Source organism: Moschus berezovskii, chromosome 15, assembly GCF_049115385.1.
Source record: "Moschus berezovskii isolate FMDL1 chromosome 15, NW_MosBer_1.0, whole genome shotgun sequence".
In the NCBI taxonomy this organism is placed as follows: domain Eukaryota; kingdom Metazoa; phylum Chordata; class Mammalia; order Artiodactyla; family Moschidae; genus Moschus; species Moschus berezovskii.
Window position 1 is genome coordinate 75,624,319 of NC_142474.1, and position 19,288 is coordinate 75,643,606.

General features: G+C 42.1%; 1 protein-coding gene across 3 annotated transcripts in view; it reads left to right on the top strand.

Annotated features, from left to right (window-relative positions):
• PLCB1 (phospholipase C beta 1) overlaps nt 1-19,288 on the top strand; it is an 861,253-nt gene that overhangs the window by 282,170 nt on the left and 559,795 nt on the right. For all 3 annotated transcript variants that reach the window (XM_055426796.2, XM_055426800.2, XM_088844294.1), the window contains exon 3: nt 8,403-8,471. In XM_055426796.2, coding sequence (XP_055282771.1) covers nt 8,403-8,471 — 69 coding nt within the window. The remainder of the gene's footprint in view (nt 1-8,402; nt 8,472-19,288) is intronic.

A 19,288-nucleotide genomic window follows, 5' to 3' on the forward strand; every position in this document is an offset into this window, starting at 1 on the left:
ACTGGTTGGATCTCCTTGCCGTACAAGGGACTCTCAAGAGTCTTCTCCAGCACCACAGTTCAAAAGCATCAATTCTTCGGCGATCAGCCTTCTTCACAGTCCAACTCTCACATCCATACATGACCACGGGAAAAACCATAGCCTTGACTAGACAGACCTTTGTTGGCAAAGTAATGTCTCTGCTTTTTAATATATTATCAAGGTTGGTCATAACTTTCCTTCCAAGGAGTAAACGTCTTTTAATTTCCTGGCTGCAATCAGCATCTGCAGTGATTTTGGAGCCCAAAAAAATAAAGTCTGACACTGTTTCTACTGTTTTTCCATCTATTTCCCATGAAGTGATGGGACCAGATGCCATGATCTTTGTTTTCTGAATGTTGAGCTTCAAGCCAACCTTTTCACTCTCCTCTTTTACTTTCATCAAGAGGCTTTTGAGTTCCTCTTCACTTTCTGCCATAAGGGTAGTGTCATCTGCATATCTGAGATTATTGATATTTCTCCCGGCAATCTTGATTCCAGCTTGTGCTTCTTCCAGCCCAGCATTCCTCATGATGTACTCTGCATATAAGTTAAATAAGCAAGGTGACAATATACAGCCTTGACGCACTCCTTTTCCTTTCACAGCCTCTTTAAACTTCTGTTACATTAAAGACATTTATCATGAGAATCATGATAATGAATCATGATAAATGATTTTTTTTTGTACATGAATAAAGACACATGTTCGCTTTCTACTTGTATTATTCTGTTAATATTCCTGCTATTTTTTAATACTGAAAAAGATTTCTTTAGTGAAAAAAAATAGATCTGGGGGAAAATAAATTCTTTTCCTATCCCGTATTCAGTCTCAGTGATCTTTGGCAATGGGTATATTTTTCTCTTGGAACTCAGTTTCCTCACCTATGATCTCCTCCAGTACCAAAAGTCTATAGTTACATTACAGTCATTGTTTCCTGATGGATGTGTCAAAAAAGATGACAGTTTTGCAGTCATTTTTATGCTGGGGAGAGTGCAAAGATATGTAAAGTCATTTACATTTTAATTAAATGCCTTAGAACGTGGAAACAATGGGATAGTGAATTAGTTATACACTGCTGCATAGCAAATGACCACAAACTTCGTGGCTTGAAGCAACTCACATTTATTAATATTATCTCAGAGTTTCAAGTGGGTCAGGGTCTCATCTGCTTAGGGTCTCACAGGCTGCAATGAAGGCATCTCCTGGGCTGTGTTTCCATTTGGAGCTAGAATTCCTTTACCAAACTCATTCATGTTGTTGCCACAGCTGACAGAGTTCTGTGGTTCTTTGTCACCATAGGACTGAGGCCCTTAGCTCTTAGAGGCCTTCACTTTCCAGAGACAATCCAGGACCGAGCCAGCACGTGAGCATTTCTATGGCTTTGATTCTATCACTGCTGGTCACTTCTGAAGGACTCACCCAGGATGTCTTTGATTTGGTTAAATTTAAGTTATCTGTTCAGAGATTTCATGACACCTGCAAGATTCCTTCACATTTGCCACATAAGGTAACATAATTGTGGGAGGGAAGAATAACCTTTGCTGTATTCTACTGTCTTGAAGCAAGTTGTCGGTCCTGACCACAGTCAGTGGGAAAGGTTTCCACACAGGCATAGATGTCAGGGGCAGGAGTCCTGGTGGTCAGCTTGGAATTCGGCTTGCTACAGGTGGGCAAAAAGTTGAGATTCGTGATGCAGTTATTCAACTGACGAGCAGTAGTCATTGAAGGTCTCCGTTAGTTCTCCCATCTTCAAAGTAGAGGAACATGATGCTGATGTTACAGTGATGCAGTCAAGACTAATGAGATAATATGTACAAATTATCTTACAATACTTGGCACGTTGTCGGTTCTCTATTATTAGTTAAAATTATTATTATTGTTGTCATATTAATTATATTACTTGATTTTCATTCCTTTTGTCTCATTCAATAATTTTTCAGTTTTATTTGATTGGCTGAAAACTATGTCAATATTTATTATACAATTCATAATCATGCTAGTTCATGTGTTTTCCACTTCAAATATTAATCTTATTTTGCATTTAACTTTGACACTGAAAGTGAAACCAACTTCCTTTTGCAAGTTGACTCAACGTTTAATGAAATATCTCAAGTACTAGATTTTCATTTTTGTTTGTTTTCTTGTTTGCTTTCTGTGCTTTTCGTCTAGGTGCTTTACTTAAACGTTACTGGCTTTTCTCCTGGGGTCCTTTCCCTTTCACTTGGCATGGCAACTATTGCCAGCATAAGAATTTATATAGATGCAAGAGTCCCCGCTAGCTAAGTGGAGATTGCAGTTTAATATCTCAGTAGATTAAACAACAGCCCACTGAGAAAGATATTGATAGCATTGGCATCTCTGTTTGACACACAAGGATTCAAGGAACAGGCGTCTGTAGTAACTGACTTAATAGCACACAGATTACAAATGGTAATTCCAAGAGACAGCATAAGTGTTCTGCCTTCTAGTTCTATGAAATTTGCATGATATTAAACCAAGAAATTTTTAAATAAAGAAATCCAGATGTGTCATCTTTCTGTTTCCTCTGCTGTGGCTGGTATTGGTGACCTGGGCATCTCATTTCCTTGTGTGTTTCCTACTGAGGCTCCATTGCAGACTGGGGAGGGAAAGACAACTGAGGCTGGGGAGCAAAGAAAGCAAGAGACCAGGTGAAGGTGGGTGCAGGGCATTTTTTTTTTTTTATGAAGTATGCTAAACAGATTTTCACTCCCTCAGGAGTGAAATCAAGTTGAAGAACACAGAGTCTATTTTATCTGCTTTTCTTTAAATTAAAACACTTCATTAAATGATGCTCAAGTTGTTTTATTTAAACATTGGACATTTTATGGGGTTGGCAGCCACTAAAACATATTAATATCTTCTACTTTTGGTAAATCGAGGTTGAACAACTTAATGACTATAACACACGGGGAAGTATGCATCCCCAGCCATTAATATCTTCCCTGTGTAATGTTTATGACTGTAATTGCCGCTCTGATTGTATATTGTGTGAACTTGAAGCACGTTACTGCATTGGATGACTAATAGAATTTGGTGACAATGCATAGAAATTGGTATTCTGGAAGAAGAATGAGTTTTAAATTGCATTCTTTCCTGAGTTTGCAGTGCCTCTCGTGACTCATCTACCTCACAGTGTGTTGGTGGCTGATGAATTAAAGTCTTTTGTTGAATAGTAAACATCAGAGACGGTTTGGGCTTCTCCTAGCTTTCCTGTCTCGGTTTTCTCATCACTCATTCAAAGTATCAAAAATAAATCATTGATTACGGTTAATTGACTTTTGTCCATTCTGACCTGGAGAGAAGGCACGTTTGTCATTACGGCAGTGTATGTACCGGGGGTGCTAGGAATGTGGTCTCTAAGCTCTGCAGGCGCCATTGTGTGCCTTGGAAATGAAAGGGGGGTCTATTAGTTCATTCTTCATTGACTGTTCCAGGTAGATCACAGGCCTTTGGGCACCCCAACCCTCTTTCCTTGTTGGGTGGGCTTAGAGGTGAGAGAGGACACATTTTCTTCTTTTACTTTGCTAAATGTCTTTAATGTTACAAAGTGTAACACAAAAGTTGTATAATGTAGCAGTTTTCATCAAAAATCAATGATTGCTTGAATTTACAAACAGGGACATTTATTCTATGGAGTAAAATCTAATGGTCAGTGTAAGGTCGGACCTCAGTGGCCATTGCTGGACTTCTCCTCCCCCTCTTCCTTTCCCGCCAGTGGGAAAAAGTCCTGCCGGACTCTGACTATTGTGCTCTATTCCCTCCCCCACTGCTGGAGTGTCCTTGAGGTGTCAGGTCCTGGTTAGAGATCAACCCTCTCCTAACCTCCCCCTCCTAACCTCCTGTCCAGAAACAGCATTCTGCCCAGAAACAGCAAGAACTATTTCGCTGTGTCAGTACAACCTTGAGCAGACCCGGCAACCAACCCAGTCTTGCCCGCCCCACCCCCACCAGCTAACTGACCTATGAGAGACCACCACTCCAAATCTTGCCTAAAGTTATATAAGTTGCCTCTTGCCTTTGTTCGGTGCGGACTTCCCCGACCTCCCTCTGTTAGGTCTGGGAATCCCGCCCGGGGGCGCCTGGAGTTAAAGCCTGTTACATTATCTATTTGGCGTCTGGGTTCTTTTATTTAACATCATTGGGCCGTTTGGACCTTACAGTAAGGACACATCAGAATAAGAGATAGTGGCTTTTGTCATTCAATAGTTTATCTTCAATAAATGAAGTCTGAGCCTAGGTTAGTCACCATTAGTCACACTTTTGCTTTTAATAGGTGTAAATTTTTATTTGCCCATTCCATATATAAAGAAGTGACCATTTTAAATTTTTCATGTAGCATAATATAACTATATAATGCACAGTTTTATCGTTCATGTTCACCTGAAAGCCTTATAATAGCAATTCTGTGAACGAGTACATCAGCGTTTTCCATTATGGTCCATGGAACAGCATCACAGGAGAAAGTGTTAGAGATGTGGACTCTTAGGTGTACCCAAGTCCTGCTGAACTAGAAGTGCTGATGAATGGTGCTCAACTGGTCTATGTGCTAACACGCGTTCTAGGTGACTCCAGTGTAGTTTTTGAGGACCACTAATGCAGAAAGTATCATCATACTCATTGTGTAGAGGATACAGTTGATGCTCACTGGGATGATTGCACAAAGACATGGCCAGTTCATCTTAGGGCCCCACTTCAAACCCAGGTATTAAACATCATGGGACCTTCCTCTCTTAAAGAAAATAATAAAGAGATAGTGAATTCCATAGACCTGGAAAACAGTCACTCTTGAATGACTTGAGAAAGGGGCCATTTCCTTGCTTTCTCATCATGAAAGTGGGTTGTTAAAACTATTAACACTAGAAAATTAACCTAGAAAGAGTTTTAATGACACAAGCAACATTTTTGAAGTCCCTCCATTGTGTTCCTCATTTTCTTTTTAGTGGAGTGCAAATAGGATGTAGTTAAGTCCCAGAGGGGTGGCTGTTATATGTTAATAGAAGTGGGAGACTGATTTAATCACGTCTTCCTAGCCCAATGAGTCTGTGGACAGATTTCCGCCAGGGTCTTTTGCACACCACATTACCCATGCTCAGAGTGCCCTGTGGTGGTTTTCCTGCACGCATGATTTTACACACGCTGCAGAGAAGTTTCTTAGTTGCTGTGGTATCAAAATGAATGTTAACTACCCCTCTGTGACTTGGGAAATGAATGTTTCCTCTTGAGCTGAAAGCAGAAAACAGTGTTCATTATCTGTAATAGAAAAGTCTATGGAATGATGCCTGCTAAGGTCTGTTTCTTTGTGAACTCAATTTGGGCTTTGTGTGTAAAAACAAATAAGTAAAGTTTAAATCTATTGTTTATTCATCTAGGAGGAATTTCCTTGAATAGAAGATGTTAGTGTGCAATTAGGTAAATGTACCGTGTATTTGGGTGTGATTTTTATTTTGCATATATATAAAACATGATGCTATGTTTATGGGAAAAGAAAGCTTGAAAAACATGTCAGTATTTTATGAATAATTACAAAGAGAACATGCAGGAACAAATGCTAAGTTTGGAAGTGATTGGTGACTCTCCACGCACTTCTGCTGTGTGTCCAAAATGACTTGTTTTCTGCTCAGGACTCCTGCTTCTTTGCATTTGCAATTGCTGTTTCCTTTCCGTGGAGCCCTCCCCACAAAACGCAGAATTATAAGGCCGGCGAACTCCTTTCATCCTCATGTGTTGGCTGAAAAGATGCCTTAGCCCTTTGTGGTCCGCGTCTGCAGTGCACTTTGAAATGTCTCCTTTAGAGTGTAATCATTAGCTTTGTGCATGAGTGTCTCTTTATACTTTGAGGTGTCATTCCTCAGTATCTAGTCTGTACCTGACACATTGCAGGATTCAATAAATAATGCTTCCGTGAATTAATGATGGGCATTTCCAAATGGATAAAGTCCTCAAACCAGCATCTCCTCTACGCACTGTCATTTTTGCCCAAACTTCCGAGTCCCAGTGAGGAAGCTGGAATCCCTAGAGCTGTCAATGCCTTCTCTCTTTACTTTAGTCAGTTCTACCTCCCAGCATCAGTTCGGTTCAGTTCAGTCCGTCGGTCGTGTCTGATGACTTTTTGTGACCCCACGGACAGCAGCACGCCAGGCTTCCCTGTCCATCACCAACTCTCAGAGCTTGCTCTAACTCAGGCCCATCGAGTCGGTGACGCATCCAACCATCTCATCCTCCATCGTCTCTCTTCCTGACACCGTGACCTTCATCTGGTCTGTCTCTCAACACTCCACTCAGTTCTTGTCTTTAGATTAAGTTTCCTCAAGCTAGGTTCTCTTCCTGTTTCTCCTCTTTCAGTAAATGTTGGCTGCTCTTGCCATGAAGGTGAAGCAACCTGGGCCAGTTGCCCCACCTCCGATCTCCGGAATCCTCTGTATGCCTTTGCCTGGGTTACGTCTTCAGTCCCACATTTGAGAGCTGTTGGTTCCTAACTCTCACCAGGTGACCTTCGCTACTGTGGACGGTGCATCCTTGGGGGAAGCATGACGCCCGCTACTCCGTCCTGCAAGATTCTTGCTGGTTTTGCTACCTGTCACACATCAGGGTTTGGGAGGGTATCCACAGAGTCATGCACAGTAATGGGTTAAGGGATTCACTAAAATGGGGGAAAGCAAATTGCAAAGGCCAATGTGAGCGAAAGCAGAAAAGGCATTGTGTGCTGTGCTCCCTTCTGCTCGTGGAGAGCAGTGCAGGGCCCGGGGTTCTGTTGGACCTGCTGTGGGGTTTGCACCCCAGTGTAGAGAGCCCATCACATCTTTGACCCTTATTGTCCTGCAATCATGAAATCAACCTTAGACTCAGGAAAATCATCAGACCATTTTGCACCAAACGTTTGGAGTCGGGGGCGGCTGCTTGAAGGGATTGGCTGGGAATCCCAGGTGCTGGGCCTTGTAAAAGCCGGGGCCTATGAGAAATGACCGCCCCTCCTGTGAGGGTGTGGTAGCCCCCGCCGGGAGAAGGGGCGCAGAGGCGCCATCCCGATGGCTCCTGTCCAGCACACAGCTTGATGTCTCTGCTCACTGCACCAGTCTCATCCGGCTGGTGGCAGAGTTCTCTGTGTAACTTGGTGACGTGCCTGTCCCAGACTCCATGGCTCAGTGTCCCTCGCCGGACATTTAGGGTTTCTCTCCGTTCACCCAAATCAATTTTTGGCCTTCTCGCTCCCTTCTCTTCATGTGTTCTGTGCCCGCAGCGGAATTCTGCATGCCGCCAGTGTGCACCCCTTCCTGCACTGCCATTGTGCCTTCCCTCACTCACTTGTTTTGTTTTTCTTTAATTAATTAAATTTTTTTTAACTGAAGGATGATTGCTTTACAGAATTTTGCTGTTTGCTGTCAAACCTCGACACGAATCGGGCGTAGGTGTACACAGATCCCCTCTCATCCCTCTCTTCCTTTGTCTCCCCTCCCACCTGCTTCCCACGCACTGCCCTCCTCCGAGCAACTAAGAGTCAGGAAGACCTCAAGGTTCTGCTCAAACCTCTGGTCTTCTCTTGGCTGGCTGTTTGCCCATGGGGGACCTCCAGATGGGGGAGACCTTTATCTCCTCACTTCTCTTCTCCAGTCTCAATGATGCCTCCACAGAATTTTTTTTCTGAGCCTCTAGGGGAAAAGTAATCTTTTCTTTTTAACCCCTATCCATCTTAGCAGTTAACTTTAAAGTTGTCATTAACACACTCTCCCTTGTCTTATGCGTATATATATTTCTTTACTTTGAAAGTCCATTCAGTGAAGCTGCCGTATCTTATGTGTCTTGTATCCTGGATTAACTTGAATATTATAGACATTCAATAATATGTAATAAATAAATGAAAAGATAGGCCCAAGGGGTGTGTGCAAAAGGCTTGGGGTGCAGGTATGGGAGGCATACCCATCTCTTTAGCTTGACCATGTGGGCTGGGTATGCTGCGAGCTGGGGGTGGCACCTCCTCCAACCCCCACCCTGACCCCTCACCCCACTCACAAATCCTCAAAACACTCAGAGTGACTCTCAGGATTGTATTTCAACAAGGGAACAGGATGGCCTGACTCATCATGACTTACGAATGGCTTATAGAATAGACTGGTGACCCAAACCATTGTACTTTCAAAATGTATTATGATATATGAAGCTGAGAATTAGCAGGTAGCTGTCTTTTCATTTCCACTCCCATTCCATTGACAGACAATGCCTGTAAGAGGAAAAAAATATCCCAACCGCAGGGAAATTTTCAGGCAAGTCTCAAGATAATATTATTTTTAAAGTGATGTCAATGCTATGAAACAAAAGAAAAAAGATCTGTGTGGATGCTTAACAATCTCACACTTTTGCCTTCCAGGAGACGGAGCTGTTAGATCTCAGCCTTGTCAAAGACGCCAGATGTGGGAAACATGCCAAGGCGCCCAAGGTAGGAAGTGGAGCGTGCTATACACACCAGATGCTGCCTTGATTATTTAGCTGTGCCATGGTATCAATTAATTGCCCCAATTAAAAGTTTCTCTGTTGTAGATGTTGTAAAATGCAATAAAACAGCCAGTCCTTCCAGAAGCCAGTATGTCCAAACAGTACCATTTTTGATAAAAGATGAAAACAATGAACAAATACAGAATCAGTGGACATAGGACTTGCTTTATGCCCTTGGATCTTTTTTTTTTTTTTTTGAAAAAAAAAAAATAATGCCAAAGTTACTGGGTAATTCTAAATACTCAAAATGTGCTTTAAAGTATTTGAAAAATTCCCTGAGCCTTATAAGCATACGTGAACCTACCTTTTAGACAGATAAACAGGATCTTTTAGCTCAAATGTTTTGCACTTGGAGTCATTTCATCCCTGAAGCCAGAGTGTCAAATCTTTTTGCAAATGTTCCCAGTGAACACCCACAGACACTGGGATCAGTTACGTGGAATGTCAACTAACTTGGGTTTGAAAAACTTACTGAAGAAACATCTAAAGCAGTGTTTGCAATTTATTTAGTTTTGGAAGATTGTTTTAAAATGTTGAATATAGGACTTCCCTGGTGGTCCAGTGGTTGAGACGCCATGCTTCCACTGAGGAGGGCACAGGCTTGATCCCTGGTCAGGGAACTGAGACTCCACATGTCATGCGGTGTGGCCCAAAAAATGTTGAATAAAGCATTATGTATATTTTAAAAGTTTAGATTATCTGGTAGGGTATAGTAGCAGGATGTATTGACTTGTTATCAAACTGGGAAACTACGCTTTAGTGTATTTAAATTTTAATACTTTAAGGGCTTCTTCTGTAGCACAGGGAGAAAGCTGGCAAATAGGGACGTATAGGTGCCGTTTAGGGACTCACCTCCTTGCATGACTGACATAAAACCAGCGATTTTCCATTTGAGTATCTACTGCAACTTTTGCTTTACTCCTTAAAAGTCAAAACACATACTTTGACATAAAAAATTATCTGTTGCTGTGGAGCTGCAGTGAGGAAAGTCACCTAGAGTGATTGTCTTCAGATACCTAACAGTGTGGTAGTTGCTGGCAAATTTTGTCATAAAGCAAACAGCCAAATACTGCTTTTATTGCTGAAGAGGTTAAAATGACCTACAGGAAAATGTGGTAAATGAAAAGAAAGAAAAAAATCAAAATTATTTTCAGAAAGGTTTCTGTGTTTCACCTGAAAATGGTCCATTATTTGCATCAATCACTTAGAAATATGCCTGCAATGCAGAAGACCTGGGTTTGATCCCTGGGTTGGGAAGATCCTCTGGAGAAGGGAAAGGCTACCACCCACTGCAGTATTCTGGCCTGGAGAATTCCACGGACTGTATAGTCCATGGGATCGCAAAGAGTCGGATAGGATTGAGCGACTTTCACTCTCACTCACTCACTCACTTAGTAATACAATGGTATTTCAATAGTTTGGTCTTTCATTTTTGTATCAAGCTTATTGTCCTTATTGTTTTGTTGCTGATTCAGAATTGTTCAGTTTTCAGGGTAGACATTTTACTCTCCTCCGAAGATTTTAGACAGATTTCACATAAACCTGTTAGTTCCAAGAACTATGTTGATAACAATTACAAATGTTGTCTTTTAATGCAAATTCCTTGGCCTGATTTGAAGTTTCATGGTCATTATTGGCTAAAGTCAGATGCCTACCCTCCATCGGACCCTTTTCGTTTCCAGGCTTTGGGAGTTCAAGTCAGTTCCTCTGGCACACAGAGACCTTCTTTTAGGTTTGACTCTTTTACTGCAGCCCACAGCCTACTTTAGTATTTCATATATGGACACTGTTTGATAAATGTCTACTGAATGTTGAGAAATGAACAGCACTAGGGTATGTATTGTGCTTGGTTGGTAAACCACTATTAGATGCTAAAATGCTACCCTTCAGGATCGATTTCAACCTCAGAGTACTCTGGCTTTTAACGTTTGTTCAACCTAGGCTTGTGTTCTCTCTTTTTTTTATCCACATTCTTGATTTTTCTACTTTATATTCCGTGCTGAGTTCACGCATCTCAATACACTTTAACATTTTTAAAGCCAGTTTCTTTGCATATTGTGGTTGCTCAGTCACTCAGTCGTGTCCGACTCTTTGCGACCACGTGGACTGCACCACTCCAGGCTTCCCTATCCTTTACCATCTCCGGAAGCTTGCTCAAATTCATGTCCAATGAGACAATGATGCCATCCAACCATCTCGTCCCCTGTCATTCCCTTCTCCTCCTGCCTTCAATCTTTCCCACAATCAGAGCCTTTTCTAATGAGTCAGCTCTTTGCATCAGATGCCCAAGTACTGGAGCTTCAGCATCAGCCCTTCCAATGAATATTCAGGACTGATTTCCCTCAGGATTGACTGGTTTATCTCCTTGCAGTCCAAGGGACTCTCAGGAGTCTTATCCAACACCACAGTTCAAAAGCATCAGTTCTTAGGTACTCAGCCTTTATGGTCCAAATCTCACATCCATATATGACTACTGGAAAAACCATAGCTTTGACTATACAGACTTTTGTTGGCAAAGTAATGTCTCTGCTTTTTAATATGTTGTCTAGGCTGGTCATAGCTTTTCTTCCAAGGAGCAAGTGTCTTTTAATTTCATGGCTGCAGTCACCATCTGCAGTGATTTTGGAGCCCAAGAAATAAAGTCTGTCACTGTTTCCATTGTTTCTTCATCTATTTACCAGGAAGTGATGGGGCTAAATACCATAATCTTCATTTTTTGAATGTTGAATTTTAGGCAAATTTTCACTCTCCTCTTTCACTTTCATCAAGAGGCTCTTTAGTTCTTCTTCGCTTTCTGCCATAAGGGTGGTGTCACCTACATATCTGAGGTTATTGATATTTCCCCCAGCAATCTTGATTAAAGCTTGTGCTTCATCCAACCCGGCATTTCACATGATGTACTCTGCATATAAGTTAAATAAGCTGGGTGACAATATACAGCCTTGACATACTCCTTTCCCAATCTTGAAACAGTCCATTGTTGCAACTCTGGTTCTAACACTTGCTTCTTGACCTCCATACAGGTTTCTCAGGATGCAGATAAGGTGGTCTGGTATTCCCATCTCTTGAAGAATTTTCCACAGTTTGTTGTGATCCACACAGTCAAAGGCTTTAGCATAGTCAATGAAGCAGGAGTAGATGTTTTTCTGAAATTCTCTTGCTTTTTCAGTGATACAATTTTATCTCCGGTTCCTCTACCTTTTCTAAGTCCAGCTTAAACATCTGGAATTTCATGGATCACATACTGTTGAAGCCTGACGGAGAATTTTGAGCATTACTTTGCTAGTGTGTGAGATAAGTGCAATTTTGCGGTACTTTGAGCATTCTTTGGCCTTGCCTTTCTTTGGGATTAGAGTGAAAACTAACCTTTTCCAGTCCTGTGGTCACTGTTGAGTTTTCCAAATTTGCTGGCATGTTCAGTGCAGCAACTTAACAGCATCATCTTTTAGGATTTTAAGTAGCTCAGCTGGAATTCCATCACCTCCACTAGCTTTGTTCTTAGTGATGCTTCTTAAGGCCCACTTGACTTCGCCCTCCAGGATGTTGGTCTTTAAGTGAGTGATCACACCGTCATTGTTATCTGGGTCATCAAGATCTTTTAACAATTTTTCAGTTTATTCTTGCCACCACTTCTTAATAGCTTCTGCTTCTGTCAGATCCATACCATTTCTGTCCTTTTTTGTGCCCATCTTTGCATGAAGTGTTCCCTTGGTATCTGTAATTTTCTTGAAATGACCTCTAGTCTTTCCCATCCTTTGTTTTCCCATATTTCTTTGCACTGATCACTGAGGAAGGCTTTCTTACCTCTTCTTGCTATTCTTTGGAACTCTGAATTCACATGGGTATATCTTTCCTTTTTTCCTTTGCCTTTCACTTCTCTTCTCTTCTCAGCTCTTTGTAAGGCCTCTCAGACAACCATCTTGTCTTTTTGCATTTCTTTTTCTTGGGAATGGTTTTGATTACCACCTCCTGTACAATGTTACAAACCTCCATCCATAGTTCTTCAGGCACTCTGTCTATCAGATCTAATCCCTTGAATCTATTTGTCACTTCCACTGTATAATTGTAAGGGATTTGATTTAGGTCAGACCTGATGGTCTAGTGGTTTCCCCTGCTTTCTCCAACTGCAGTCTGAATTTGACAACAAGGAGTTCATGATCTGAGCCACAGTCAGCTCCCAGTCTTGTTTCTGCTGACTGTGCAGTGCTTCCCCATCTTTGGCTATAAAGAACATAATTAATGTGATTTCAGTACTGATCTTCTCGCAACGTGCACATTAGAGTCATCTCCTGTGTTGTTGGAAGAGGGTGTTTTCTGTGACCAGTGCCTTCTCTTGGCAGAACTCTGTTAGCCTCCCCCTGCTTCATTTTGCACTCCAAGGCCAAACTTGCCGCTTACTCCAGGTGTCTCTTGACTTCACACTTTTGCATTCCAGTCCCCTGTGATGAAAAGGACATTTTCATAGCACCGTTCAACTTCAGCTTCTTCAGCATTAGTGGTTGGGGCATAGACTTGGATTACTCTGATATTGAATGGTTTGCCTTGGAAACGAACTGAGATCATTCTGCCATTTTTGAGATTGTACCCAAGTACTGCATGTCAGACTCTTTGTTGACTATGAAGGCTACTCCATTTCTTCTAAAGGATTCTTGCCCACAGTAGTAGATACAATGGTCACCTGAATTAAATTACCCATTCCAGTCCATTTTAGTTTGCTGATCCCTGGAATGTCATTGTTCACTCTTGTCATCTCCTGTTTGACCACTTCTAATTTCCCTTGATTCATGGACCTAACATTCCAGGTTCCTGTGCAATATTGCTCTTTATAGCCTCGGACATTTCCTTCACCACCAGCACATCCACAACTGGGCATTGTTTCTTAGACACTAGGTAATAATAATAATAAAACAAATACTTCATATCATTGTTGTAAGGGTTAAATCAACTAATTCATTAGCAAACCACTAGCAGCAGAGAAGTTCTCAAATTTAAGTGCTTATAGAATTCCTGGGGAGTTTTAAAAAATGCTGATCCTTGTTTTCTACTCCCAGAGATGCTACAAGAATCTAGTTAATATGTGGAGTGTGGACACTGGGTTTTGAAAAATAAATTTGTCACAAAATTTGACCACAACAGCCTGAAGTTATCACTGCTATATAATAAACACTTATTAAATAGTAACCACTATCATTGCTATTATCATCATTATTTTTTTATTTATCATTATTTAAATTTCAAATTTACAGAAATCAGTTTAATTTCATTCAAACTGGAAAAGCTTATGTTGTGAAAACAGTTTGGAGCAGAGGCTTGGCTGACAGGGACTTGGTGGATGGACAGGCAAGAAAGAAGTAGATTATTAATACTAGATTTAAGATCTTTAAATTGCAAAAGAAAATCTTATCTTGAACTGGATAAATGAAAAGTTAATTTATTAAAAATGATTGGAATGTGTTGAACAATTCAATGAAATTTCTGAGTTTGCATCGCGTCTCATTCAGCTGCTCAAGAACTGTTACCAAGGAATAGACGTCTTTTTCTTTCACCGGACTGGCTTCTAAGGTGCTGGAAGGAATTCCTCTTTCATCCTCAGGGTCCTCGTGGTGCTATCTGTGCACACCACCCCTGGCAGCACCCGGCTTCCCACACTGTGGCAATTCTGTGTAGCAGGCACCAAAAGAGAGGTTAGCTTCCTACAGAAGTATTCCAGAAAGACTGAAGCATAGCCGCCTCATTGAAGGAGGCGTCTGGTCCAGGGCAGGAAACCTCAGTAGGAGGGGACCATTGTGTTGGTGAGACTAGACGCAGCAGGGTGATGATTAGTGAGAAAGTTGGGATGCTTTGGACAAGAAGGTGATGCAACCCAGAGACAGTCTGAGTGGAAGACTTCCTGTGGGGACTGTGACCAGAGGAAGGCAGGACATGTGCGGAGCAGGTAGTGTTTATCAGAATATGCCAGCACCCCACAAATGTTTATCCATGTATTCCTTTATTTTTGTTTTTCACAGCATCACATTGTAGAAAAATTCACAATCTAGTTGAAGATGAACTATTTCCTATGCCTGCTGTGATTTGAAATCACATTTATAGGAAATGAAAAACAGTCTATGTGTTAATGAATTTTAAATGTCTACTCCCGACACAATGCATTCAATTCCAGATCTGCTTTGCTGTGTACAGCTTTTGTTCAGGTTAACAGGTCTGTAATTTCGCATTGGAGAGAAATTAGGAAATGTTTATTCAAATAGAAAAGCTGAACTAAAAGTACGTTATTTTTTGAGATATAAAATGTGTTTATGTTTCCCTTTTTGTACTCTCCCTCCCCTCCCTTTTGCCTTCCCTCCCGTCCCCTGCACCCCCAGGTTTATGAAGCGCATGTAAGAGAAAGAGTCTGTGTTACATGCATCTTATCTATGCCGTATATACACACTCACTGGATCTTCATTTCAAAAGGAGCTTTGATTTTTAAAGGAGTGTGTATCACTATGGTTTCTGATCTATTCGTGGTATAGCATTAATTAAATAAAATAGGCCTGACTAGAATGAAAAAGATCAGAGTCTTGTGAGAGCAAATTTTGTGATACTTTTTTTGTGTGTGTGAGTGTATGCTCTGTAACAGAACAAAAAGTAGATTTTTTGCATGGGCTACCCCAAATCCTCATTGCGTGCTTGCTCAGTAGTGTTCGACTCTGCGACCCCATGGATTATAGCCCACCAGGCTCCTCTGTCCCTGGGATTTCCCAGGCAAGAATACTGAAGTGGGATGCCATTTCCTTCTCCAGGGATCTTCCCAACCCAGGGATTGAACCTACATCTGCTGGAGGATTCTTTACTTGTCCCAGAAAGGTTTCAGAAATGCTGCTGCTGCTGCTGCTAAGTTGCTTCAGTCGTGTCCAACTCTGTGCGACCCCATAAATTTGGGCAGCCCACCAGGCTCCCCCATCCCTGGGATTCTCCAGGCAAGAACACTGGAGTGGGTTGCCATTTCCTTCTCCAAAGCATGAAGGTGAAAAGTGAAAGAGAAAGCGCTCAGTCGTGTCCGACTCTTTGTGACCCCATGGACTGCAGCCTACCAGGCTCCTCTGTCCATGGGATTTTCCAGGCGAGAGTACTGGAGTGGGGTGCCATTGCCTTCTCCGTCAGAAATGCTGCTAAAAAGGTAATTCCTTTACCTCTTAGGAAGCATCTCATCTTTAGGAGTGTTGAAAAGTAGATGGGCCTAGGGAAGTGGAGCTGTGGTTTCGGGTGCCTGCCCTGCCATTAACGAATTCAGGTTGTTCCATGCCTCTGCTTTCTCATCGATGAAATCAGTGTCAGGGGAGCACATGATTTTATGCATGTAAGTTTTGTTAGCTGCTTATTCCAACGTTTAAGGGCAGTTAATCAAGCCAAGGCACTCCATCTTACAGATTATAAAACTGAGGTAAAACTTCCTACCCTGGTCATAGCAAATCATGAACTTAAAAACAAGAAAGAGATGTCAAATTTTGCACATGTCTTCTTGAAAGCAGTTCTAAGATTGCTCTGGACTCCAGAAGGAGCACCACCACAGTTAGACGCTCCCGGGTTTATTCAGGTCTCATGATACGTATGCAGCAGTATCACTGACAAGGATTTCTGTGGTTGTACTTTGAAACTGTTTTATGCTTTTTTAAACTGTGTAAACTGCTTCTCTTGCTCGACGGATAATTACCCAGGAGATGCAAGAGACGTGGGATTGATCCCTGGTTGGGAAAGATCCCCTGGAGAAGGAAATGGCAACCCACTCATTTTCTTGCCTGAAAATTCCATGGACAGAGGAGCCTCGCGGACTGCAGTCCATGGGGTTGCAGAGAGTCGGAGACGACTGAGCACAGCACGACGGAACCTTGTATATATCCAGGTCGCAGTTAAATTCGAGGTGGTTCGGGGGTGCCGGTACTGCTGTCAGGAGTAGAGCAGCTCAGTGCAGCGCCGAGCAGGGGCGCAGCAGCAGGGTGCAGGGGTGTAGTGCACAGCACAGCAGGGAAGTGGTGCAGTACAGTGTTACAGTGGCACAGTACCGTACAGCAGTATAGGCACCCCATGCTTTTCCAAAGTTCACTTTACACCACTTCATTTTATGAAAGACCTACATTAGCACCTGCTTTGGCTCGGTGGAAGAAACCTGAAGTGGATTTTCACTTTTACAAAAAAAGAATAAAAGCAAAAAGTGGGAAAATGACACTCAGCACTTGTTGGCAGCAGAGGAGCCCTTACAGAGGCGGTATACTGTGAGCTTTGAGGGGGCACCACCAAGCTCCTTCCCCGGCAACTGTTCTCAGCAACTCAGCAAGCTTTGCACTGCCTCTGTGAGCACCGGTGCTTTATCTCGATTTATTTTGTGCCTGGCTTAGCAAGATGTGTCTGAAGGCAACTGCTTCTCCACTTTGTGCCATTTCAGCTTATGGAAACTTTCACAGGAGTGCTCTACTTCTGGATGATGAGGGAAACCTGTGTATATATCACCACAGTCACATAAGGCAGCTTAGAGCAAAACTAAAAACAAAAAGCTGATCAGGTTTTGTTTTTCTAATCCTTATATCAGAATGATGACTTTTCAATTTCATTGTTGCTTTGACAGATGGCCATTGACTATCTGCTTCTGCCAGGCACTGTTCTGGGCACTAGGCAAAAGCAACTTTGTTCTCATAACTTTCTTTTTAGGAGTAGGAAACATGTGGTGGTGGTAAACTGGCTTTCCGGGAAGAAAAGCAAAAGAAAGGTTGGGAGAGAGAGAGAGAGAAGGAGGGAGGGAGGGAGGAAAAGGAAGGAAAGACGGGAGGAAGGGGGAGGAAATCCCTGATCTGCTGTGTTTCTTCATTTCCTTTGGGTGAATATTCCAAACCTGGGGAATTTCAAACCAGATCCTGCCGTCACCTAGAGCTGGAAAGCAATGTGTGCACGGCCTGGAGCCCTGTGAGCAGGCTCCCTCCAGCACCCCTCTGGGTGGGGAAACAGATGGCAGATAAGTCCCACTGAAGTGAATCAAGCAAGGATAAGGGGCCACAGAACATGAGTGGCAGAGAGGGTTGCTGGTTTTTTTGATCCCTAGCAGAATAGGCTCTCTTGCTGAGTTCAGATGAGCAGAGACATGAATTAAAGGAAGGGGAAGGATTCCAGGCAAAGTGTACAATAAGAGCAAAGACCCTGAAGTAGGGACAAGCTTGGCATGTTTGAGGAACCAACTCTGTGTCCAGTGTGGCTATCGCGAAGTACAGCAAAGAAAAGCAGAAGTCAGATAGGTGGCTGTAGGTGGCTGGGGGCCACATATGTTGGGCTTCATAGGCCATGCTAATGATTTTGGCTTTTCCTCTGAGAGACGTGAGCAAGGATCTGAATATTCTGAGCAGAGAAGTGACAAAGATCTGACCTAGCCTTTAAGAGCATCACTGGCCACAGCCTTGAGAACAGATCGCAGAGGACAAAGGGAGAAGGGCACCAACTGAATGGCTGTTGCCAGTGCCCAGGCAGAGTTGATGGTGATTTTTGACCAAAAGGTGTAGAGAAACACCAGACTCTAATGTGTTTTAAAGACAAAAGGTTTTTGCCATGCCTTGGGTGTGAGGGATGGGGTAAAGAAGGGATTCAAGAACAACTTTTAGTGTTCTGATTTCAGAAAGTGTGGGAATTAGGTTTTCATGCAGATGGGAAGGAAGAAGCTCATTTAAACATAAAAATTCTGTTTGGTTTTTTGGATATTTAAAGCTTGAGATGCTTGTCAGACTTCCACTTGGTATCGTATTTGAGTCTACAAATCTGGAGGTGGAGTTAATAACTTTGATTCTTCAAAACTCAATGTCAAGGGAGACCTTTAAGGAATATAGGTATAAAGGAAACTTCTGATATCTAAACCACGCTGTCTCCAGCATTTAGCTTCAAAGGGATGAGGATGAGCATGAAAGGGACTGAAAGTGGTATATTCCCCAAGGAATGGGAAGCAGGAATGTAAAGTACTTGTATACCAGTGTCCGTGGTGACGTTCCTTACAAAAGGTGGGAAAACCCAAATGTCCATCAGTAGATGAATGGATATACAAAATGCCCTAGATACACACAGGGGAATAGTATTCAGCCTTAAAAAGAAATGGAATTTTAACTGCTGCAGTAAGGATAACCCTAAGGAAAGGTATGCTAATTGTATTAAGCCAAACACAAAATGACAAACATCATGTGATCCCTCTTAGAAGAGGTACCTAGAATAGCTGGATTCATAGAGTCCAGAAGTAGCATTGGCAGTTTCCAGGGGCTGGATTGAGGGAGGTTGGGGAGTTCCTGTTTAATGAGAACAGAGTTTCAGTTTGAGAAGATCAAAGATGCTGCAGATGAATGGTGGAGATAGTGTATACCAATGTAAATTTGTTTAATGCCACTAAACTGCAACACTTGACAATCACTAAAATAATAAATTTTATCGTCTGTGTATTTTGCTACCATAATAAAAATAGGGACTGGGAAGGGAGGAGAATGAGAAGAAGGTGTACCTTGGAAGCCTAAGAGCATTTAAAAGGAGGAAGGAGTCATCGTTTGAATAAAACAGTAGTTTCCTGCTACTCTTTTTCTTTTTAGTTTTGTATACTTGTAACTTTATTGAAGATAAGATTTTATATACACTTTTAATATTTTCCCTATGTGATTAGCATTCCTTGCTAATATTCAGAATAGGCTATTTATTTAAGGGTTGTCAAGTCTTAAATAGCTCATCATAGAATCTGGATGCCAATATATAAAATCTCATAATGAG